Source organism: Bombus pyrosoma, linkage group LG16 (genome assembly GCF_014825855.1).
Source record: "Bombus pyrosoma isolate SC7728 linkage group LG16, ASM1482585v1, whole genome shotgun sequence".
NCBI classification, from domain to species: domain Eukaryota; kingdom Metazoa; phylum Arthropoda; class Insecta; order Hymenoptera; family Apidae; genus Bombus; species Bombus pyrosoma.
The window spans coordinates 4,478,958-4,497,991 of record NC_057785.1 but is presented as its reverse complement, the minus strand read 5'-3'; the positions used below and the strand labels follow the sequence as shown (position 1 = coordinate 4,497,991).

General features: G+C 30.7%; 6 protein-coding genes across 10 annotated transcripts; 5 read left to right on the top strand and 1 right to left on the bottom strand.

Moving 5' to 3' along the window:
• The first annotated feature begins 630 nt into the window (after positions 1 to 630).
• LOC122576672 (NADH dehydrogenase [ubiquinone] 1 alpha subcomplex subunit 8) lies at positions 631 to 2,147 on the top strand. Its single transcript, XM_043747335.1, has 3 exons — positions 631 to 975; positions 1,405 to 1,583; positions 1,790 to 2,147. The coding sequence occupies exons 1-3, from the start codon at positions 847 to 849 to the stop codon at positions 2,004 to 2,006; spliced, it is 525 nt and encodes a 174-aa protein (XP_043603270.1). The 5' UTR covers positions 631 to 846; the 3' UTR covers positions 2,007 to 2,147.
• A 63-nt stretch (positions 2,148 to 2,210) lies between these two features.
• Positions 2,211 to 6,120, bottom strand: LOC122576666 (alpha-1,3-mannosyl-glycoprotein 2-beta-N-acetylglucosaminyltransferase). Its single transcript, XM_043747324.1, has 11 exons — positions 5,857 to 6,120; positions 5,528 to 5,655; positions 5,366 to 5,471; positions 5,135 to 5,286; positions 4,833 to 5,063; positions 4,620 to 4,758; positions 4,316 to 4,544; positions 4,144 to 4,248; positions 3,988 to 4,078; positions 3,707 to 3,877; positions 2,211 to 3,297 (listed from the first exon to the last, which is right to left on the bottom strand). The coding sequence occupies exons 2-11, from the start codon at positions 5,630 to 5,632 to the stop codon at positions 3,184 to 3,186; spliced, it is 1,443 nt and encodes a 480-aa protein (XP_043603259.1). The 5' UTR covers positions 5,633 to 5,655; positions 5,857 to 6,120; the 3' UTR covers positions 2,211 to 3,183.
• A 27-nt stretch (positions 6,121 to 6,147) lies between these two features.
• Positions 6,148 to 8,834, top strand: LOC122576667 (histone PARylation factor 1). Of its 2 annotated transcripts, none has more exons than XM_043747325.1 (6): positions 6,148 to 6,304; positions 6,691 to 6,852; positions 6,965 to 7,534; positions 7,597 to 7,757; positions 7,824 to 8,062; positions 8,134 to 8,834. In XM_043747325.1, the coding sequence occupies exons 2-6, from the start codon at positions 6,721 to 6,723 to the stop codon at positions 8,442 to 8,444; spliced, it is 1,413 nt and encodes a 470-aa protein (XP_043603260.1). In that variant the 5' UTR covers positions 6,148 to 6,304; positions 6,691 to 6,720; the 3' UTR covers positions 8,445 to 8,834. The 2 variants fall into 2 exon arrangements, with proteins under 2 accessions (XP_043603260.1, XP_043603261.1); XM_043747326.1 differs by having other exon boundaries at positions 6,149 to 6,304; positions 7,609 to 7,757.
• Positions 8,835 to 8,945: 111 nt separating this feature from the next.
• LOC122576661 (myotubularin-related protein 10-B) lies at positions 8,946 to 13,199 on the top strand. Of its 2 annotated transcripts, none has more exons than XM_043747312.1 (10): positions 8,946 to 9,327; positions 9,788 to 9,982; positions 10,076 to 10,204; positions 10,314 to 10,438; positions 10,517 to 10,669; positions 10,944 to 11,248; positions 11,320 to 11,466; positions 11,526 to 11,698; positions 11,767 to 11,937; positions 12,251 to 13,199. In XM_043747312.1, exons 1-10 carry the CDS (start codon positions 9,265 to 9,267, stop codon positions 12,719 to 12,721), a joined length of 1,932 nt encoding a protein of 643 aa, XP_043603247.1. In that variant the 5' UTR covers positions 8,946 to 9,264; the 3' UTR covers positions 12,722 to 13,199. The 2 variants fall into 2 exon arrangements, with proteins under 2 accessions (XP_043603247.1, XP_043603246.1); XM_043747311.1 differs by having other exon boundaries at positions 8,947 to 9,327; positions 10,076 to 10,231.
• Positions 13,200 to 13,310: 111 nt separating this feature from the next.
• Positions 13,311 to 15,432, top strand: LOC122576664 (probable dolichyl pyrophosphate Glc1Man9GlcNAc2 alpha-1,3-glucosyltransferase). 3 transcript variants are annotated; one of them, XM_043747320.1, is made up of 7 exons: positions 13,311 to 13,532; positions 13,643 to 13,915; positions 13,997 to 14,165; positions 14,227 to 14,433; positions 14,490 to 14,729; positions 14,796 to 14,941; positions 15,008 to 15,432. In XM_043747320.1, exons 1-7 carry the CDS (start codon positions 13,384 to 13,386, stop codon positions 15,405 to 15,407), a joined length of 1,584 nt encoding a protein of 527 aa, XP_043603255.1. In that variant the 5' UTR covers positions 13,311 to 13,383; the 3' UTR covers positions 15,408 to 15,432. The 3 variants fall into 3 exon arrangements, with proteins under 3 accessions (XP_043603255.1, XP_043603254.1, XP_043603256.1); XM_043747319.1 differs by having other exon boundaries at positions 14,224 to 14,433; XM_043747321.1 differs by having other exon boundaries at positions 13,391 to 13,532; positions 13,654 to 13,915; positions 14,224 to 14,433.
• Positions 15,433 to 16,679: 1,247 nt separating this feature from the next.
• Positions 16,680 to 18,891, top strand: LOC122576669 (NADH dehydrogenase [ubiquinone] 1 alpha subcomplex subunit 9, mitochondrial). Its single transcript, XM_043747328.1, has 7 exons — positions 16,680 to 16,868; positions 17,070 to 17,278; positions 17,344 to 17,637; positions 17,929 to 18,098; positions 18,192 to 18,317; positions 18,387 to 18,573; positions 18,645 to 18,891. The coding sequence occupies exons 1-7, from the start codon at positions 16,823 to 16,825 to the stop codon at positions 18,819 to 18,821; spliced, it is 1,209 nt and encodes a 402-aa protein (XP_043603263.1). The 5' UTR covers positions 16,680 to 16,822; the 3' UTR covers positions 18,822 to 18,891.
• The last annotated feature ends 143 nt before the right edge of the window (positions 18,892 to 19,034 follow it).

The following is a 19,034-nucleotide window of genomic DNA, read 5'->3' as shown; positions in this document are numbered from 1 at the left end:
ATATAATTACACTGCGGATTTTTATGCCAATCCGTATTTTTATAACAAATAATAAATAAAGAGGTAAAACTTTGGTAAGATCTGTCAAACAATTTGTATATCAGAACGAATATTATATTTTTAATATTTTATGTATTTTTTCTTTTTCTGTAAATGTATCTACAAATTTTCTATAAATGCATAAAAATCTGCAGTCAATAATGATAGAGCGTTTAGTTTAATTGATATCTATACATCCAATAAAATTTAAGTAATGCTTTTTCATTTATATTTAATTGAAAGAAGTATAGTTTAATGGGAGGTTCCAAAGGAACCTGAAGTTGACATGTTCCTGCACTCGTATCACTGCACATGCGCAGTATCTTGTTACCAAATGTTACTAGCGCCCACAGTAGCGCGAGAATCATTGGTAGGTAGAGATAATTTTTTTTAACCTTAAAATAACGCATTTCTGACACTGTATGGTCACTGGTAACTCAAAGAAAAATTTATATATTTTAAATATTACTCAACGTTTCTAAAGTGTCTTTTTTCACTGTTCTTCAAATACTTTAAAGATTATCTAGGATTAATAATATATTTTTAACTTTTAAATTTTTGAATACACCGCCATTACTTACATCAACAAAAATTAAATATTGAGAGGAGGGCACCCAGATCCGCCTTCGAAAACACAGTAGTTAAGTAATATCTACCTAGTAATATCTATTGTATTTTTACATCAATGAATCAATGAATCAATGTGTTGAAATGAATCTGTAATTGTTGTTTTTAAGATTACCATCAATTAATTCATGAAACACGGCATTTATATCGTTATTATACTGTGATCCAGTAGAATACAGTATGCCTAATTCGAAGAATTTCGAGTTCCCTTCGGACGAAGAGTTAAATACACAAGAATTAAATATCAGTTGGCCTTATATTGCTGCCGCTGCTGTCTTTCTTGCAAAAAGATGCGAATGGTTTAATAATGTACGTGTCTCTTTCTTCCCTTTCATTTATTATAAAGTACAATATTGTTTGATATTAATCGCACAAAGTTGTGCGATTCGAAATGCCTTCGAAGTTATATAATCTTAATGAAGTTTATGCAAATTAATAACAATTGTTACTCCCAATTTCCAATGTATGATAAATCATTTATTATGGATAAACTGTGGATTTTTATGCATTTTTATAATTTTATGAACATAACTAAAGAAGTGAAACCTGAACAGAAAATTTCATGTACTAAATATCGTAATAAATATTTTATTTTGAATATTTTATATATGTTTGCATATTATATGTGTTGTGTAAATTTTTGCAACTTGAAATTTCCTATAAAAATCTGCAGTCTAATTATAAATATATGAGTTGCGAATCAATAAATTTTTAATCGAAGTAACATCCTGATTTTAGGAATTTATGCTATGTAGATATGAATTGAAAGATCCTCGTAAATGTCTAAAAGAAGGCAAAGAAGTAACCAAGTGTGCGCTAGAAGGATTCCAGGACATTAAGAAACATTGTGGAAGCGAATTCCAAGCACATGTGGATTGTGTTATAAACACATCTTCAACGGCAAGCAATGATGAACAGTATGTAAAATATAGATACAAATTTTTGCACAGTATGTAAATATAAAAATTTGTTATCCTCCATTGACCAAAAAATTTTACGATGAATATTTACAATTTTGATTGCTATAATATTTCAAAGAAGAGAAGGATAAAAAGAAATGATTTACAATATGAAAAGATAAATTTGTTTTTACCAGGTTATAACATAATTCAATAATTATTAGTTGCAGTAAGACCAGACAGGTATTTGATGATTGTATGTCAAAAAACTTAAAATTAGAACGACCACCTTTTGGATATTTTTGCGAAGCAAAAGTACATGATTCACCAAGACCAAAACCGCCACAAGAAAAACGAGAATTTCCAGATGCATTGCCTCAGCCACCTACTCCTCCGTATCCCCCTCCAAAATACGGTGGACGTGGTGGTTTCAATATGTAATGTTATTTAGTATAATTGCAAGTTTTGTAGTCTAAATACACTACAAGTTTGAGAGGATGAATATTGTCATATAATTGGCTTGTATTTGTTCTGTATAAGATTGTGAATAAATGCTTGCAAGCAACATGCATACGTCGAAAATGAAGTAAATTATGAACTACCAAACATATTTAATAAAATAAAAAGATGAAAGATAAACATCAATATCAGTGCTTGCATATGATCTTTTTATTATTAATAGAACATTTGCTTGTCATTATACGATAAAGAAATTAAAATACGGAATTTATTTATTTTACATTTGTATATGCTTCACTGAAATCTTTTTAAATAATACCGGAAATAATTCAATGAAGTCATACCTTCTTGACTTTTCAATTATTACTTGATAGTAACATACAAAATTCTTTACGCGTCCCGGAAGTAAGCAACAAGAATGAATTCAGCTGAAACATTGGTTTCTTTTCAAATTATATACACCTGATATAATATAAACATTATGTACACAATGAAAAGACTTTAGGTTATTCGTGCAACACGGATTTATATAATAATGATTTCCAAATAAGTGGAATAGGAAATCCCACTGAATTACATAAACGTTCAGAAACCTTAAAATATTACTGGAAGAGAATAGGAATTATTAAATCTATTCATAACGAATTATCCCATTTATACTTAGACTAGATAAAACGAAAGAAAAAAAATGGAAGCGAATTAATACAAGTAAAGCCAAATTACACGAATAATCCAAATCTTTTTTATCAGTCATTTTACAATTCGGTATACAATACTCCATAGACATGATATTCTGGAACGCTATTTTCACTTTTACGTTTATACTCGAAGTAGACTTCCCGTATACCATGATCTACATTGAACTTTGTGTACAAACGGTGGGTATGAGTTTTGAGGCACTATGCAAATCTCTTATTACATAACAATATTTACCCAAATTTCGCTGAGGAATTTTCTACAAGAAAAATTACAAGCAGCCGTTAATCCTTGATGAATTCGTTGACACGAATTCGACTGGCAACACTTATAACTAATAAACGTTCGTGTGTCATGTGTGTTTTCAATGTAGTTAAAATATTCATTCGATTTCAACGAACGATCTTATGGAAGCAATTAGTCGTTTAAGTCTAAAAAGGGGCATGTAATATCGAATCTTTTGTTAGCTCCATGTTGTGTCATAACCATTCCAGTTTGCACTGGGCGCCAAATGTACTCGTCGTCCCTTGTAATAGAACGTGACCACTCCACGATAGCCAGTCCTTGGTACACCACTCTACATAAAATTATGAATATCAAATCCATTGTAAACATTAATACATGAGTCATTTTATTATCACTAAACTACGAATTTTTATGCATTTATGAGGAATATAAAGCTGCAATAATGTACAGAATGCACGTAATATGCAAAAATATATAAAATACCGAAAGTACAATATTCTCTTCTAATAGAGAATATAATATAATAATACATAAAATGCTCAAAGCATTTCTCTTTAAAGAATATAATGTACTTTGAGTATTTTATATATTTAGTAGCAAAAATAATTTTCCACTTAGATTCCAGCTTTTTAACTATGTTTATAAAAATATGAATCTTCATAAATATTCGCAGTCTAATTATTATGCCATATTACGAACAATACTACAATCTATTTCATAATTTAAGAATTGTGTAGTACCCTGAAATCATCCATTAATCCAAACTGCTTGGCAGTGTTTTTGTACGCTTGTCTAGAATAATAAGGAATTCGTACGGCGCCAGGTGCCACAACTTTTCCACTTTTCAATTCAGAAAAACTCACTACCGTTGATTGGTACACTTCATTGACGAAATTTATATCATAATTGTCCTGAAAGATTTATTTAAAATAAAGATAAATTTTCTTTTTAATTTTATATACCTTACACAATCTTAGAATTAAGCTATTATTAAACGCTATTAAAATTTACTTTTTCTTACTTTTAGTAAGTAAGTTAAGTTCATTTTTGTGAAATGCACAAATTCAGTGTTCAGCTTGATATATTTTAAATGCCTTTCATAGAACATTCCACTGCAAATAACATACAGATTAAATTTAAATTAATAGAATATGTTCCTATTAATTTAAGTACATACTTGCTCACTCCCGTCTTGCCAAACGTTCTAGTTCTAGATATTTCTGGTCGAATACAGGCTCTATTTCGACGTTGTTCAGGTTGTCTTATCCAATCATCCCAATATCTATTAAAATAAATCAGTCAGTCTACCGATTTTAAATAAAAGTTCTCTAAATAAAATTTCTACTTACGATTTCGGCCATTTCGGTGAAAGTTCAGTCCATAATTGACGCGTTAACATCCAGCCTAATCCAGGGAAAAAGTCTGTTCTATATAATACATCTGCTGCATTGTCGTCAACCAAACCAGCTTTACCATTATCATTCCATGCAGACACACACCACAGAGAATTATCAGATACTAATAGAGGATATGTGCCCAAAAAATACTCAAAAAAATCTGGGGCTATGTCCAAATCATCTAAATAAAGTAATTGAATTTTAACAAAGTAGCTTAATACAATCAAGATATAATTATAAATACAAAATAAATTACCTTCAACTATTATCACAGTATCATATCTAAGTTGAAAGAATACATAATTAAGAGCCCATCCATAATGGCGTGCGATTTTGAAATACCCTTTGAATTTCTTTTCTTTCGGAGGTACTTCGATATCTGATTGATCGGGTTGCTGGAAAATACTTTATATTTATGTTGTTAAGGTCATCTCATACACTAGAAAGAAAGATTAATATGATAGACTACTTGTATGTGCACTATTTGATTTCCATATCTGGCGATAACATCAGCAGTTTGTCGATGTTGACAATCCTCCGAGACAATAATTGGAAATTGTTCTATGCTGGGCCTGTATTTGATCAACTGATCAAGACACCTCTGTACAGTAATGCGATTACAAGAAAACACCAAAATTGCTAATATCGGAGATCCATTTGGTAGCTTTCCTTTCATAGGAACATTATAAGAGGCTTCACTCTGTTAAAAAGAGAATCACGTGGAATTATACTATTAAAGCTCAATTGCGACAAATGTATTTCAATACTTACTGAATACATAGGCTCTATTTGCAATTGCTGTGCATTTTTATCATTATTATTAATATCCTTTTCCTCCTTTTCAAAGAGAAGCTTGTCTTCATTGACATGATTTATATCCTTTTGTTTTTCATCTGCATTTGTATTTACAATATCTACTTTTTCTATTTCAAATAAAAGAAAGACAAATTAAGATATCATATTTACAAGTGAAATTTAACGTTATCTGAACCATCAACATACTTTTATGTTGCTTATCTTCTTTGATATCTTCAAGGAGTTCCTGATTCAATGCTATTTCTTGCTTTATTCTCCTTTCTAATTTACTAATCTGATTTGATACTCTAGCCTAAAGATAAAATTATCGTTTAATCACAAGATCCAAATGTCAATTCATTGGCTTACCGTATCTCGTTCTCTATTCACTGGTTCATCAGAAATCAAAAAATATGTGATGAAGCCCCACAGAACAAGAGAGCCGAAAATAACAGTGACTAACCTGTTCCGCATGGCAGGACCAGGTGTCACCTCATCTGAAATATGAAATATACTATAAATATTTTCAAAATACATCAAATACCATTAAACTATCCTCACTAATAGAATTATTGATGAATTGTTATTGATGTATATAGAAATTTTTGCAGGAATATTGTTATGTAAAAATGTATTATCGATGATGATCAATAAGGAAATTTCTTCCATAAATGACTCTAACGTAGTAAATTACTTACCATTATGATACCCACGTAACCGCTTATTGAGTATCGTTATACGAGAACGAGCATTTTCTCGTGGGTGAGAAACAAGTGTCTCACAATCTTATTGTCTGACAATCGACGAATTTTTAAAGTAGATGAATACGTTTAGCAAATTTGCCGTCTTCTAGATGAAATTTTAAATAAAATCTGAAAATCTAATGCACTGACACCGTGTTATAAACTCCATTGTTGAGTTACGCGGCAGACGCGGAGAAAATTTCTTCTGGACGAAAACTATCGTTTTCCCTTGGGAAAATTATCAAGAAATCTAGATTTCAACCGTGCGATGGAGCCACGTAGATGTTCGTTGTGGCGCTCCCAAATAACCTATCAAAATTGAGAATTTTATTTTCGAAAGTATATTTCACGATTTTAAATAACAAGTGTGATAACCTTGATCTAATCTTTTATCTGAAGTACCGTAAGTTCTATCTTATTTTGATACATTTAAATGATATTATATGTCGATGTAATTTAAAGAGAATTGTATAACCTATAAAGAGAATTATATGTATTTAATTTTATATACACAGTTTTGGTGTAATTTGCACACAGTTTTATGTTTAATATTTCAAATATATGGAGGATGAAAGAGACAATATTTATATTTAAATAGAATAATAAGTATCTATTTGGTCTAATTGAAGGAGTATTACATAACCTGTAAAAGTAATTATATTTAATCTTATGATTTAGTTTCTCTATATTCAAGTAAAAGGATATTTAATGAAATTCGTGCACTAAATTTAATTAACTTAATCTTCAATTTATTTATGAAATTCCGACATATACAATTTTCTCTTTCAGTTTTTTCGCGTTAAATTTAACCGAAAAAAGATGTCTGACAAAGAAGAAGAATTTAAAGCTTATAAAGAAGACACACGAATTCCCTGTCAATATGGAGCTAAATGTTACCAAAAAAATGCAATTCATCACCAGAAATATAAACATCCTCCTGCAAAAGAAGTGGTATAAATTTTAAATTATTCTATTTCTGTTTCATATAAAAGTACTGCATCTCATTATATTGGTTATGTTATAATTTAATTTTTTATATAAATTTTTATTTAAAAATGTATAGAAAAAGGGAAAAATCACAAAACGAAAAATGATAAATAACAAAAGGAAACAGGAAGCTAATGATCAAGTATCAAGCATTTCTCCACAGAAGAAAATACAGAAAACAAATGATGAAATTACTGATAAAGATTTGTATAATACTGTAACTAACATGGAAAGTAATATTATTGAAGATGATGATACATCTTGTGAAGTTACTGCAAAATCGGAAGATTCAAATAATACAGAATCTGTGGAAAATTCAAATGATTTAATCACCATTGCATCATTGTTACATGATGGTGATATTGAAAATGGAAGATATTTAAGAAATGATGAAATACTTCCATTAACTGCAAAAGAAATTATTTCTCATTTATTTTTTATAGAAATGCCAGAGGATTTTTTTCAGCTTTATGAATTCTGTAAGAGCATTTGTGAAAGAGATCCTTTGAATGCATTGAAAATTGTTCATTTGCAACTAGTTGGTCCTTATGATGTATTCAGAAAAGGATTTATAAATGCTAAAGTTGAGAATAAAGAAGCTTTGTTAAGGCATTGGAGGTATTATTACGATCCACCAGAATTTCAAGTAAAAGAATTATAGTTTACAATATTTTATAATCACATAATGCTGATTAAATAATTATTAAGTTTTCATTACAGACAGTTATCAAAAGCAATACTAAGGATGGTTTGCATTTTGGTTATTGGAGGGACGATGTCTTTGAAAAGCCTGTATTTATGGCAAAGAACAAAGCAGCTGTGAATTGTATAATCGACCCTGTTGCAGAAAATATATTTGGTACACTGGAGTAAGTAGTAAAAGCATTTGTAAATTTATTAAAATATACTTGTAATTTTCATTTTACATTACATAGTGTACATTTTGAAGAAAAATTGAAGTTAGCTTCTCCGTTTGAGAAAACTCCTATAGCACAATTGCGTCAAAAGTTAAAGAGCTTTGCGAAGGAAAGAAATATAACTTTAGAAAAAAGGGCAGAAAATATGCAAGCCAGAGAAAAAGAAACTGTTGCAAGAACTTTTCACAAAGCTGGCATTGTGGTGCCGTACGATAAGAAAACTCAATTAGGATACAGAAACTTGGCTGTTAGTAATAGTAAGTAACTATATATTAAGAAATTAAATAAATTCATAATATATAATTCATAATGATTATTTGTACTATAGGCGAGCTACAAAAATTGTTAAAACAAATAGAAGATGCTCCGGCACCAGAGGCGAGGAAGATGCCAATGTCCAAACTGGATGAGGTGATACGATTAGCAACGATCGCAGCCGATGAATGTGATTTCGGCACAGTTCTAGAGTTAGGCCACGATTTGTTTTCTAGCGGTGCTTTTTCCGTTCAAACTAAAGTGCTAAATTTACTATCCCTTGCCTACAATCTCCTGCAAAGATCGCAATTCCTGGAAATTGTTACATCCCATTTAAAAAACAGGAGGAGGAGCTTGGATCTGAGTGTTATTCAATTTGACTAAGTTATAGATTATAATTGTCAATAACCGTAAAAATAAAATAAGTCTTTGCCGTATAGCAGTTGAAGAGTAAACAAGAGTGAATCTTAAAGGCACAGTGATTAAAGAAAGTATTTGTACACCATTGTATTTATTATAGTATCTATATACTAATTAATTAGATTTAGTTATCATCTAGTAGTACTTTCATGATAATAGTTTCATCCATAGCTTCATTTAGTACTAGCCACAGAAATTTTAAATGAAATGTTAAACCTCATAAAACAACATTTCATTGGAGTATAAGAGTATGTATGAATACTTTTTGTAGCCGCTGTAAATAAAGAACGAATTGTAATTATTTTTTTATACTTAAAATATGTTTTTAATCAATAAATATTTATTCTTTCATTATTCATTTTTCTTTTAGCTCTAATTCAATCTGTAAATTATATCTTATCCTAAATAAAATTTGACCAGATAACGAACGTCCGTGTTACACGATGCAAAATTGTATGCACGGTGACAGTGACAAATACAGGCTGAAAGACTATAGCAATGAACGAACGCGAAAGCGACGGACGAAGAGGAAACCGTAGAAAGAATTATTCAGGATGGTTGAAACGGGAGATTCTATCATGATTTTGTTCCGGGTCAAGAAGTGAATCTCTCTGTATAAACGTAACAATGCCCCGCATTCAATTTACAATGATAATTCGCACGATCAGACGAGAATGGAATTAAGGGGAAACTAATAAAAAAGCAGGAATCGTGCACCGAGCGAATTTTTCATTTCTATGGTTTTAGTTCTCATCAATCGACAGCAATCGTTCAAACGTTTGCGATGGAAAGCAAAAGTTGCAATAATTTCATAAGTTATGTTGGACTGGAGGAACACGAGATGCAGGTAATTGTCAGATAAAATTTTATGTAAACATTCAGACATAACCTCTATTTCGGATACTGGAAATCAGGGCTAGACATTACTAAAATAAGCTTTTATGCAAATAGCTATTGAAACATAATTTCTATTTTATTTATTATTTATTTTGTTACATTCCATCTTGTACATGTTACATCATGTAAGATATATGTTACATGTATCTTAGATGATTTTATTCAAATAACAACATATTTGAAAAATAAATTATTTTACTATTTGTTATCTTATTTGGAATAATTATTACTATTTTTATTTGCTATTTTCATTTCATTTTAACGCCCAAGTCTGTTGAAAATATACAGAATGTTTTTTACTTTTCTAGGAGCATATTCTATGAATTTTTTTAGTGACTTAATATATATTAAAAAACGTATTTATTTAATTTTTTATTGAATTTAACGATGTTTTCATGAATTATGTGCAGCCACTAGGTTCTAGTCGACGTAATTCTGTATCCGAGAACAATATTAAGTTGTTACCAGGTGAAATCTTTATCACCAAAGCACAAAATGTCCTTATGTTCTCACCAGTTAGTGATTTAAATCAAGGAACATCTGGCATTCTATCTGTTACAAATTTCAAACTTACTTTTGTTACGACTGATGAGACAAATGGAGAAGTAAGTCAATTTTGAGAAGTGTACAAAGCCTAAATGTATCAACATAATTGCGGTTTTCTTGTTAAAAGTTGTTAAGATGTATTTTACTTGCAGGATGTGGCTCGTCAACAAAATCATCTTTATGGGTATATGGACACATGTTTAACAAACATAGAAGATATTTATGTAACTGTAGGAGATAAGAAAAGAAAATTGATACCCGGAAATATTGTACCATCTAAAGTAAAAGGGATATTTATTATTTGTAAAGTAATTGTTTTCCATGCATTGTTATGAACGATGTGTTATCTGCGTTCCTCATTTTAATCGAAAAATACATTATGGGTTTTAGAATTTACGTACATGGTCCTTTTCCTTCAAATTTTCACCTATCGGAGATGGGAAGAATCTTCTGCAAGCATTATTACATCATGCTTTCCCTAGCAGACACCAGTTGTTATTTGGTTATGATTATCAGTTAGTTTTTCAGATAAATATTTCAAACTACAGTTTTGAAACTACAAAATGATTTATTCCTCTTTCGTTTGATTTCAGAGAAGCTTATTATAGTAGCCTTGACAAAGCTGTTCGTTTGTTTCGGGATATTTCGGATTGGCATAACGAATTGGAACGCACCATACGCAATGAAAAACTCAGAAAATTTTGGAGACTATCTACCGTTAATATAGACTTCAAGCTTTGTCGTAGGTAAATACAATTAATCATTAACAGATTGCGGAGTTTTATGCATTTATAGGAAATATGAAAGTGCAAAAACACATAAAATGCTCATAATATGACAAAATAAAAAAATATCCGAAGTATAGTGCTTTTTATAATACTTGGTAGATAAAACAATTTTCTGCCGAGATTCTACTGTTTTCATTATATTCTCAAAAATGTTTGCATAAAAGTCCGTGTTTAATTATTAAATATTCTATCGTGCGTTGAACAATTCGCAGTAATGTAAACTTTTTTATAGCTTGTCTCGATATATAATTATACCGGCATCGATTACCGATGGTCAGCTAATAGATGCAGCTAAGCGCTTTCAAGGTAACCGTCCACCAATTTGGTCTTGGTCGAATGCGCGTGGTGCAGCATTAGTAAAAATGTCCGAACTTTCGCCGTTAGTTACCAATAGAATACAAGAAAACATAATGTTCGAGAACGTTCGTAAAAGTCATCCGCAAAAAATGCCACCAATCGTTTTAGAGCTAAATAAAGGTATTAGCGTGAAGTTAATAGCATTAGCGTTTTCAAAATTTGTCAGCCTGTGCTCTCCAGGTAAATCCAATTTATTTATTGAAACCGTGAATTCTACAATAAGTATTGTAAATATTTATTATCTATTTCAGAAAACATTAGACAGTTTTGGTTACAGGATAATAATTTTTATTCGTTAGTAGAGAACACAAAATGGTTAAAGCATGTATCATACTGTTTACAAAAAGCTGTTGAAGCCTGTGAGCACCTTCATTTAGGATTCTCTGTTATTTTACAAGGTAACAATGCAATATAATTCTTTTTTTTATCTTTTATTTCAATAAGATTAATTTTTTAGAAGGTGCTGGCACAGACCTTTGTTGTATTGTATCGAGCTTAGTTCAATTGTTACTTGATCCTTATTTTCGGACCATAAATGGGTTCCAGTCTCTTTTGCAAAAAGAATGGGTTGCAGGTGGACATCCATTCTGTGATAGATTAGGTCATATTTCTAAGAGGACTTCAGAGAAGGTAAATTAATCTGATTTTAATTATTTATAAATTAACAAATTTTATTCTTCCCTTTCTTTTCTCAATAGTCTCCATTGCTCCTTTTATACCTTGACTGTGTCTGGCAATTGAGTCAACAATTTCCCGCGGAATTCGAGTTCACGGAAACGTACCTGACAACTTTGTGGGATGCTGCCCATGTTTCCATTTTCGATACGTTCATTTTTAACTGCGAGAAAGACCGAGTTGCGGCAGCTACGGTAACTTATTTAAAATCTTTTAGCATTCAATATACTATCTTAGTATTTAATATAATATTTAGTATATACTCTGTTCAGAGAGTTGAGTTAGGAAACATAAATAAATGTGATCAAAATCAACAATCAATCAAGAAAACAGCAAACTTCATAATTTACTAATGACTACCAACATAGTAAACTAGGTTTATTTAGATGTCTTTAACTCATTGCACAGAGTATAGAAATATTAATCTTATATTTAATATCTAACATTTTCAAGGAGTGTAAGCGTATAAGTAACCTCTTATTAATCTTAAAAATAAATGTCTTTTAGGATCCAGAGAAACCTCTTGTTCTAAGAAGTGTGTGGGATTGGAGAGAGCAATTCAGCGACCAAGATATTTTATTATTTGATAATCCCCTTTACAATCCCCGCGAGACAGACTCCAAGGAGAAATGTGTGATAAAACCCCTGTACAATGTTGCAAATCTAGAACTTTGGACTCAGTGTTACTTTCGATGGATACCAACACTGGAGATTCATAATGGTGGTCGGAATCATATTGAGCTTTATGCCAGGCTACTACGGAATGATGTGAATCAATTGAAGATGAACATAAATGGTAATTGCGGATCGCCTACTGGTAAATCAAACAGCTACTCCGTTCAGATGAATATCGATAGCTTCTATCCATTTTCAAATAAGAAATCTGGGAATATAGTGAGCACCCCAATCATGAACAGCTCCATTCTTGCTACGAAAAGCCTGTTAGAAGCGCAGTCCTTGATCACTGCGACCGACTGATGTACATATCTCGCTAACGTTTGTTTTCTTGACTTGTTAAAAGGAACAGATAACGTCTTTTGTAGTTACGTGAGAATCGCCATGAGTATTAGGGAAAATTCTCTTAATCCTTTCAGTGCCAGATTTTCGTAGTGTTTACAAGCAAGTTATGACCGAAAAAAATAATTTGCTTGTTTATTTATATCATAAATTTCATTTGTATTTATGTTGTAGATATGTTCGGAATTTTGCGAAAAAATTACTTACATGGCAATCTAATGTGTTTATTTTGTAAATTGTTACCGATCCATTTGGTTCTTCCTAATTTGGTACTTGAAGGATTAAACATCGCGAAATTGCATTTTCAATATTACGAAGATTTCTCTTTTCTACATTGTAAGTTGCATTGTAAAATAGCAAAATTATGGAAAATTGATATTTAATAATACTGATGTTATAAATTAAATAACAATGGAACTATTTTTTGTAGAAAAAATTATCTATGGTCTAATGAATTCTTTTTATCCCTATTATTAAATCCCCTTTTTTTACTTATATTTCATTTCTATTTATGTAAAAAAGTTACTATATAAGACAAACATTAAATCAACAATGGTTGGCAGCACTGAGTAACCGCTAAATTTGTCAAAGTTGTAAAAAAATGCCACGTAAAGCCCTTTTCAATGATGGATATTTCGAGTAATAAAAATGATTTTGCACCGAGAAAGGTGCAAAAAATGAATTCAACGTTGGAAGAGTGGGACGCAAACAAAATTGTTTTTCGTGTATTACTACTCGTCTCGTGCCTCAAAGTACTTCTAATGCCTACATAGTATGTTTTTTTAGTGTTTAAATAAATTGTATACCTCGTTGATCACTTTTTATTATCTGTATATACTTTGATCACATAATGTAACCATATATGCATCATTTGATTTTTAGTCATTCCACAGATTTTGAAGTTCACCGCAACTGGCTTGCCATAACACATAGTTTGCCACTCAAAGAATGGTACATGAATGCCAATTCACAATGGACCTTGGATTATCCACCATTGTTTGCATGGTTTGAATATTTTCTCAGTCATATAGCAAGACTCATAGATCATAATATGCTTAAAGTTGAAAATCTAAATTATGCATCCTCCAATACTATCCTTTTCCAAAGAGGCACTGTTATATTTTTAGATTCAGTATATGCTTATGGAGTTAAAGAGTAAGTTCTTAATGCATTATTATCATTCTTCATTCAAAAAGTAATATTTAAAATATATTCTATACTTTAAATTTTCTTTAGAATTGGCAAAGTATTTTGTACATCCTTTGATGAATATGTGATCTTCATAGTTTTTTCTTTATGTAATATGGGATTACTCCTAGTGGATCATGTACATTTTCAATACAATGGATTCTTACTTGGTATTCTTCTACTTGCTATTGCAAATGTTTCTAAAATAAATAAACAGGTAAATATATAAGGAAAAATTTTGTTTCTATATAAAGGCTAAGCAGTTTACTTTTTAGAAGGCTATCTTATTTGGAACACTGTGGTTTGCTTTGCTATTAAATTTAAAACATATTTATTTGTACGTAGCACCAGCATTTCTAGTCTGGCTACTGAGATCATATTGCATGAATGGAGGTTCATTCTTCAGACGTTTGTATATGCTTGGAAGCATAGTTATTATTACTTTAATAATTTCTTTTGGCCCATTTGTCTCACAGTTACCTCAGGTAAATAATAATGTTAAATCATATTCTTTCTCCATAAGTAATTATGATTATTTTAGATAATTTCAAGACTCTTCCCATTCAAAAGGGGTTTAGTACATGCATACTGGGCAGCAAATGCTTGGGCATTGTATATAGGTGTAGATAAAATAGCATCTTTAATTTTAAAGCAATTAGGATGGTTAAAAGTTACAAGATTAGCAGTCATGACTGGTGGTTTAGTGCAAGAACAATCATTTTTAGTCCTACCAACTCCTACGCCAATTGTAACATTTCTATTAACTATTCTCACTATGATGGTGAGTAATAAGCTTTTCAATTGTTGATAATATTATTAATAAATAAAAGTATTGCATATATTACAGCCTGCATTATACTGCTTATTATGTAAAAAAGAGTATATGAATCCAAAGCAGTTTGTACGATGTTTAGTTCTCTGTGTTTTGTGTTCTTTCATGTTTGGTTGGCATGTACATGAGAAAGCTATTTTAACTGCTATTATACCACTGTGGTAAGTAAATGAAAAAGGAAATGAAATTAATTAAACATAATCAATTAATTCTTATGTATATTTTAGTGTACTAGCAGCAACTGATAAGAATGATGCTAGAATTTATCTAATTTTAAGCAGTGCAGGGCACACTGCCCTTTTACCCTTACTTTATTCAAGTAATTTGACTCCATTAAAGATTTTGGTACTTTTGGTATTTATGAGTGCAGGTTTTCTAGCTTTCTCTCGAAAGTTCAATGTAAACTTTCTTTATTTTTACGAATATATATATGTGATTAATTTGCCGGTATTGACAGTGTATGAAACCATTATACACAAATTAATATTCGGTGAAAAATTGCCGTTTTTGCCTTTAGCTCTTACTTCATTATATTGCGCCATAGGAGTAACTTATTCTTGGGTGGTTTATTACTATATGTTTTTGCGATATAGTAAAATTAATAATCATAAAGATAAAATACAATAAAATTGAGTATGAAGTTTTTACTTGTTATATGCCTTTCGTTTTATATTCTTTGTTTATATCCTTCTTTATTACATTTATTAGATTCATTGCATTACATTTACTATACGTATTATATTCATGTTACATATGCCTTAGCTACAAATTTCAGTTATACACGTGAATGAAATATATAATACCAGCTTGTACATATTCCCTTTAAGAAAATTGATTTATTTAATAAATTTAGAGAAATACACGATAATTCACATTAAATATAATTTTCAATATAATATATAATCTATGATATATAATAATATGTATACGAAATATATCGCATTGGGAAAAAATATTATGTACTTTGTGTTAAATTGTATAAGATGACATTGTAACTTATATTGATACTAATAATACTGAGATACTAATTAAATATTACATATGAACAGTATGATATAAAAATTTATTTGACTGTGACAGTGACTGATCGAAGAAATTTCTGTAATTTAGTTTTGTTTCTTCAGTTTTCCTTGCATGCTCCAATTCATCCTCCGCATTTACTTAATATTACATAATATTAATAGGAAAAAATCAAATTACATTAACAGGACAGGACTCTGTTTTAAATTTCGCATTTGTGCCAAATGAAACACAAATTAGTTTTATTTTGGACACAGAGAAGCAAGGAGATCGCGGAAGAGCATGAAAGGAATTCAACCAACATTCATGTGATCATGTAAAAAATACGCTCTACGAATTACCGCCCCCAGTGGTCAAATGCCCGAACTATGCATACATTTTTTTCCTTGGGTGCTTTTAGTGGGAGAAACATACGTATATTTGGCGAAAGGAGAAATGTGAGCCCGAACGGGGCTGTACAGAATGGGCCAAAAATAGACGCTTAAGTTCAATGCAGATGAGCTGACTTTTGTCCGTGCGATATCACTGCAATCATATTATGTCTGTTTTTGTTGTTTTTAACTAGGAGAATAAGGAAAAAAATCACTCGTCTGCATCGGATCTGAAACGGGTGGGAAACGAGCGAAACGCTGCGCCTAGCATTTATAAGATTTTGATCGTCATTTTTGAATGAATTTTAACTCCATTGGTCGAGGATCCAAATGCACAAATTTTGGCAATTACACAACAAGTGATGTCATATTCCAGGAATTTCCTAAAATTGAAATTTGGACAGAATTCTGCTTTAACCCTTATCTTTCGCTAATCCCCAGTATGAAAGCACATTTCCCTTCTAGCTGTGCATATGTACATATTGCCCACCAAGAGCACCGGAGAAGAAATGCGTATAGTTCGATTGTTTGCCGCTAAAGGTCCTTCCTATTAGATAGCATTTTTGCATTGGCGATCTCTTTACTGCTTCCTGTTAACATAGGAAGCGTAACGTTCGTTTACGAATCTATGTACATCACTATTCGCGACAAATGATAAATATGGCGGCTTGGATTCCCAAAGTCGTACGGGTGACAAGTAAGTTTGTTAATTTCACATGTTTATCATTTTATTTCGATGACAATTCAATAATGATAACATGCTAGCAATTTGAACAAAATCATTGTTTCAGAATCTACATACATTGTAAATGCATCATTACCTTATATTATACTTATGTAATAATACATAATTATATTATACTTATGTTGCAATAATGATTTAACTTGTGACACGTAGAGAATCAAAATGTGGGCCCTGTCACTTATGCAGTACAGAGCTACGATTATTCTTCACAACCAAGGGTTATTAAAAATCCTACCACAGCCAATTTGAAAAGGGGTACTGGCGGTCGTAGCTCTTTCAATGGTATAGTTTGTACAATATTTGGATGTAGTGGTTTTATTGGAAATTCCTTAAGTATTAGGCTTGGGAAGATTGGAACTCAGGCAAGTGAATAAAAAAAGTCTTTTAATTAAAAAATTCATATTTTATGTTAAATGTTTTTTTACAGCTCATTCTTCCACATAGATGTGATCCATATCACATAAGAGAGTTGAAAGTAGGTGGAGATCTTGGACAAGTCTACTATCATCCATTTGATCTCAAAGATGAGGAATCAATAATCAGGACTATAAAATATTCCAATGTTGTTATTAATTTGATTGGTCAAACTTATGAGACGTCAAATTTCAGTTTTGATGATGTGCATGTAGAAGGAGCAAGAACATTGGCTAGACTTGCCAAGAAATGCAATGTGGAGCGTTTCATTCACATGTCATGCTTAAATGCGGAAGAGAAACCTACAGTAGGCTAATTAAATTAAACTATATAGTTGGTAGATAAGATGTAACGAAGTTATAAATTAAAGCATGATACTGTGATATTCAGAATTATATGCAATTTTTAGAATTATTTTAGATTGAAGTTTTTACTATCAATTATAAGTTTATACTATCAATTTATTCCGTAGAAGGCTTGGATATATATGTATATAAATTTAATTTTGATATGTGATTTTCTAACTTTGTATCATTACTTTTACCAATTATATTTAAAATAATAATTTTTAATGATAGTAGATTTTCTCTTTTTTAAGCCAATGATAATACAAGATGGTTCGAAGATGTTAAAATCAAAATGGAGAGGTGAAGTCGCAGTGAAAGAAGAATTCCCAGAAGCTACTATAGTTCGATCATCAATTGTATATGGACGCATGGATAAATTTGTCAGTCATTATATGAGTACAGATAGAACGACCTTCGAATAGTATGTCCAATTATAATTGTTTGTGATCTACATATATGTATAATAACATGAATCATAATATTATAATAACATGAAATCCATCTTTTACAATAGCATACCATTGTGGCACAAAGGAGAAAAAACTGAAAAGCAACCAGTGTACATTCACGATGTAATTTCAGGCCTTGTGGCGATAATAAGGAATCCTGATACTGCTGGTAAAACTTACCAATTTGTTGGGTATGTAATATACATAGTATTGCTAATAAAGCTTATATGTATAAAAATATAAAATATACTTTGTTTCAGTTCACAAAGGTACAAATTAAACAATCTAGTTAATATGATGTTTGATATCAAAATGAAATACACCAGAAACAACATGTTGATAGGAGATATGAAGACTAACCCATACTTTTGGATGAAAACTACATTCGCAGAATTGATCGCTCCAGTACATCGTACTATAGATTTATCGTGGGAAATATTGGAATTTGTAAGTATTCGAAACTTGTAATTAATTTAAATTATCGATAAAACTAAGTAGAATATTTGTTAATTTCTTAGCATCATGCCACTGATAAGATAGACCCAAATTTACCAACTTTAGAAGATTTAGGAATAACGCCGACTGATTTTGAAAAAGCAATAGTATGGGAAGTTGAACCATATGTATCCAACAGACTTGAGATTGAAGAATTACAGGGAGCTATCCCTCCTGAAGTGAAGTCTGTACCAAAATAAAGGGTTCACATCTAGAGCTTATAGAAAAAAACGAGTGTTCTAATTTAAATAAAAAGCTAATATAAAATTATATTGTGTCAATTTTCTGTATAGTATTTGAATTCAAGTTATTACTTTTGCGTAAAAATATTTCTTTTGTACACACTGTATAAAAATTATATGTCACCACTGTCAGTCTATGCAATAAGAATTGCTGCTCATCTTTTTTTTAAT

Bases quoted from the DNA above. Each gene is read 5' to 3' on its own strand.
- LOC122576664 (XM_043747319.1), top strand. From the start codon at position 13,384: ATGATGGATATTTCGAGTAATAAAAATGATTTTGCACCGAGAAAGGTG. The intron at 13,533-13,642 runs GTATGTTTTTTT...TTTGATTTTTAG, and splicing joins GTACTTCTAATGCCTACATA to TCATTCCACAGATTTTGAAG. The intron at 14,730-14,795 runs GTGAGTAATAAG...CATATATTACAG, and splicing joins TAACTATTCTCACTATGATG to CCTGCATTATACTGCTTATT.
- LOC122576666 (XM_043747324.1), bottom strand. From the start codon at position 5,632: ATGCGGAACAGGTTAGTCACTGTTATTTTCGGCTCTCTTGTTCTGTGG. The intron at 5,064-5,134 runs GTAAGTATTGAA...TCTTTTTAACAG, and splicing joins AAATAGAGCCTATGTATTCA to AGTGAAGCCTCTTATAATGT. The intron at 4,545-4,619 runs GTAATTTATTTT...TACTTTATTTAG, and splicing joins TACTGTGATAATAGTTGAAG to ATGATTTGGACATAGCCCCA.
- LOC122576672 (XM_043747335.1), top strand. From the start codon at position 847: ATGCCTAATTCGAAGAATTTCGAGTTCCCTTCGGACGAAGAGTTAAAT. The intron at 976-1,404 runs GTACGTGTCTCT...TCCTGATTTTAG, and splicing joins GATGCGAATGGTTTAATAAT to GAATTTATGCTATGTAGATA. The intron at 1,584-1,789 runs GTATGTAAAATA...AATAATTATTAG, and splicing joins ACGGCAAGCAATGATGAACA to TTGCAGTAAGACCAGACAGG.
- LOC122576667 (XM_043747325.1), top strand. From the start codon at position 6,721: ATGTCTGACAAAGAAGAAGAATTTAAAGCTTATAAAGAAGACACACGA. The intron at 7,535-7,596 runs GTAAAAGAATTA...ATAATTATTAAG, and splicing joins ACGATCCACCAGAATTTCAA to TTTTCATTACAGACAGTTAT. The intron at 8,063-8,133 runs GTAAGTAACTAT...TTTGTACTATAG, and splicing joins AAACTTGGCTGTTAGTAATA to GCGAGCTACAAAAATTGTTA.
- LOC122576661 (XM_043747311.1), top strand. From the start codon at position 9,265: ATGGAAAGCAAAAGTTGCAATAATTTCATAAGTTATGTTGGACTGGAG. The intron at 10,439-10,516 runs GTTAGTTTTTCA...GTTTGATTTCAG, and splicing joins TTATTTGGTTATGATTATCA to AGAAGCTTATTATAGTAGCC. The intron at 11,699-11,766 runs GTAAATTAATCT...TTTTCTCAATAG, and splicing joins CTAAGAGGACTTCAGAGAAG to TCTCCATTGCTCCTTTTATA.
- LOC122576669 (XM_043747328.1), top strand. From the start codon at position 16,823: ATGATAAATATGGCGGCTTGGATTCCCAAAGTCGTACGGGTGACAA. The intron at 17,638-17,928 runs GTAGGCTAATTA...CTCTTTTTTAAG, and splicing joins ATGCGGAAGAGAAACCTACA to CCAATGATAATACAAGATGG. The intron at 18,318-18,386 runs GTATGTAATATA...ACTTTGTTTCAG, and splicing joins AAAACTTACCAATTTGTTGG to TTCACAAAGGTACAAATTAA.